Below are 2,122 nucleotides of genomic sequence, written 5' to 3' on the forward strand. Positions count from 1 at the left end.
TATGTTATTACCAAATATTTTTTCCCAATCTGTAGGTTCTCTTTTGACTCTTTTGGAGAAGTCTTTGGAAGCACATAAAAATTTAATTTTTAGAAGGTCTAAAAGCGATATTTTTACACAAATATTTGAAGAAGATGTTGTAGATTATTTTAATTACAGTTCATACTTGGGAAAATGAAAGTAAGCTTTCAAACAGTGATGAGTATGTGAAAGTAAGCATAGCTTCTATATAGCAGTATTGTGACCATGATATATTTCAGTAGTTCAGTAGGTTGGACAGAAACGCACATTGCTGCATGCCTACTAATGCATTAGGCCTTCATTTCATTGAATAATTACAGCAGCCCAGTCAGTTTAGTTGGTTCAGTGCCATTTTATAAATGAGAAATAAACATATTTAGGGGTGTTATATACAAAGGCTCTCAGTGAAGAAATTTTTTCACATGCACTGGTGACCTGCATGTTGCCAGATCCATTGTTGAGTTCTTTGTTCTTGTTTTTGCTCTGTCACCAGCATTTGCCATGGTAGAAGTTAATCACTCCATCTTTGAAGTACTTTCTTGGTGAAGTTTCTCTGATAGCACGCTTATCTTAGTTTTCTGCTTAGTGTCCTCAGCTTTTTTGGTCAGTGTGTTGAAGTACAAAATTAGTGAGGCCTCTGAATATCAGTGTTTATTTATATATCCTTCCCAGTTGGGTAAAGAAGCAAATATAGAATAATTTTAAGGATCTGACTCATAGTGACCCCTCCTTGTGTTTCCAAGGAAGTATCACTACAGAAGTAGATTGCCCAACCTTCCTTCCGAGGAGTGGGTGGTGGATTTCAACCTCCAGCCTTCTAGTTAGCAGTCACATGCCTTGGGCATTACGCTACCAGAGCTCCTAAGCATTTGTTTGGATAAAGCAAAACATTGTAATAGTTTGCCTTCTATACATTAATAAAGAGAGGATTTGGAGCCAACTTATTTATTTTGTATAAGAATTAAACTTTTTCTTTCCTTTCAAATTAGGTACATCTAGAAGATGTTTTTCAGTTATTCAAGTTCTTTTCTGTTTTATGGACCTATGGTTCTAGCCTTTCAAATCCACTCAACTGCAGTGTGAAAACAGTGTTGCAGACTCAGGCTCTTTATATTGGTTGTACAGTGCTCTCTCCTCGGAAGGCAAAGGATAAGCACCAACTGGCATCCATATCTTTTCCAGGTATTCAAAGTAGCATGTTCTGTTTTGACCAAATGCTTTCTCTCACTGTATATTTTCATAGCTTGTAGCTTGGAAAATCATAACTTTTCTTTATTCTTTATTTTCTGGTTACTTCTAAGTATTGCTATTAAGTTATAAATGGTAATTGTAGAAATTCACTAAACACAAAAATATAATATTGGAACTGGTTGATGACTATATATAGGGTTTTATTTTATTTATTTTTTTCTTTTTACACAGGTTCTCGATAAGTAGCTATTAATTTTCTCAACTCTAGCAGTTACAGGATTACATAGTGAAGTTAAATGATCATAACACAATTCAGTAATCAATTGACTGCTTATAAAATAGGCTACTCAGTCCTTATGGTTTTATCCTTTTTATCAGGTATAAGTCGTTATCAGGTTGAGTCTTACTAATGTATCATCCAAAGATAAAATTCTTAATTTTTATAGTGGTATTGGAAATTTTATAAAACACAACATTTCATAAAATTTGTGGAAGTGGTATTGAGAAATAGATTAAGTGATTTACAAAGATACTGACAAATGAGAGGATCTGGCAGAATTAGACCAGATAACAATTGAAGATGAGATCAATGGATATGATCAATGCTTCCAACTGGAGTGATTTTGGTATCAGTGGCCCGTGGGATGTTTGAAGATGCCCTTGATTATATGGGTTCCCAAAACCACTCCTTATGAATGTACTATGAAAGTAAAGTGAATGATAATTCGGTTTTCTGTGAATAATTTCTCCATTCTGATCTTTTATTAGTTCCTAGAAAGAGTACATAATATATATTTTTTATTTTATTTCTATTTTTATTGTGATTTGGGTGAAGATTTACAGAGCAAATTCACTTTCCATACAGTGGTTCACATATACTTTGTCTCATGACATTGACCACAGTTTGCCA

The 2,122-nt window shown here is 33.8% G+C and overlaps 1 protein-coding gene across 1 annotated transcript in view; it reads left to right on the forward strand.

The window, feature by feature from the left end:
• Positions 1-2,122, forward strand: part of HEATR1 (HEAT repeat containing 1) — a 115,784-nt gene that overhangs the window by 63,403 nt on the left and 50,259 nt on the right. Inside the window, exon 20 of the mRNA XM_042783022.1 lies at positions 1,011-1,203. Within this exon, the coding sequence (XP_042638956.1) occupies positions 1,011-1,203 (193 nt within the window). The remainder of the gene's footprint in view (positions 1-1,010; positions 1,204-2,122) is intronic.

The sequence above is a fragment of the Orycteropus afer genome, unplaced genomic scaffold, assembly GCF_000298275.1.
Source record: "Orycteropus afer afer isolate SDZICR_OR568_19922 unplaced genomic scaffold, OryAfe1.0 scaffold00585, whole genome shotgun sequence".
Taxonomy (NCBI): domain Eukaryota; kingdom Metazoa; phylum Chordata; class Mammalia; order Tubulidentata; family Orycteropodidae; genus Orycteropus; species Orycteropus afer.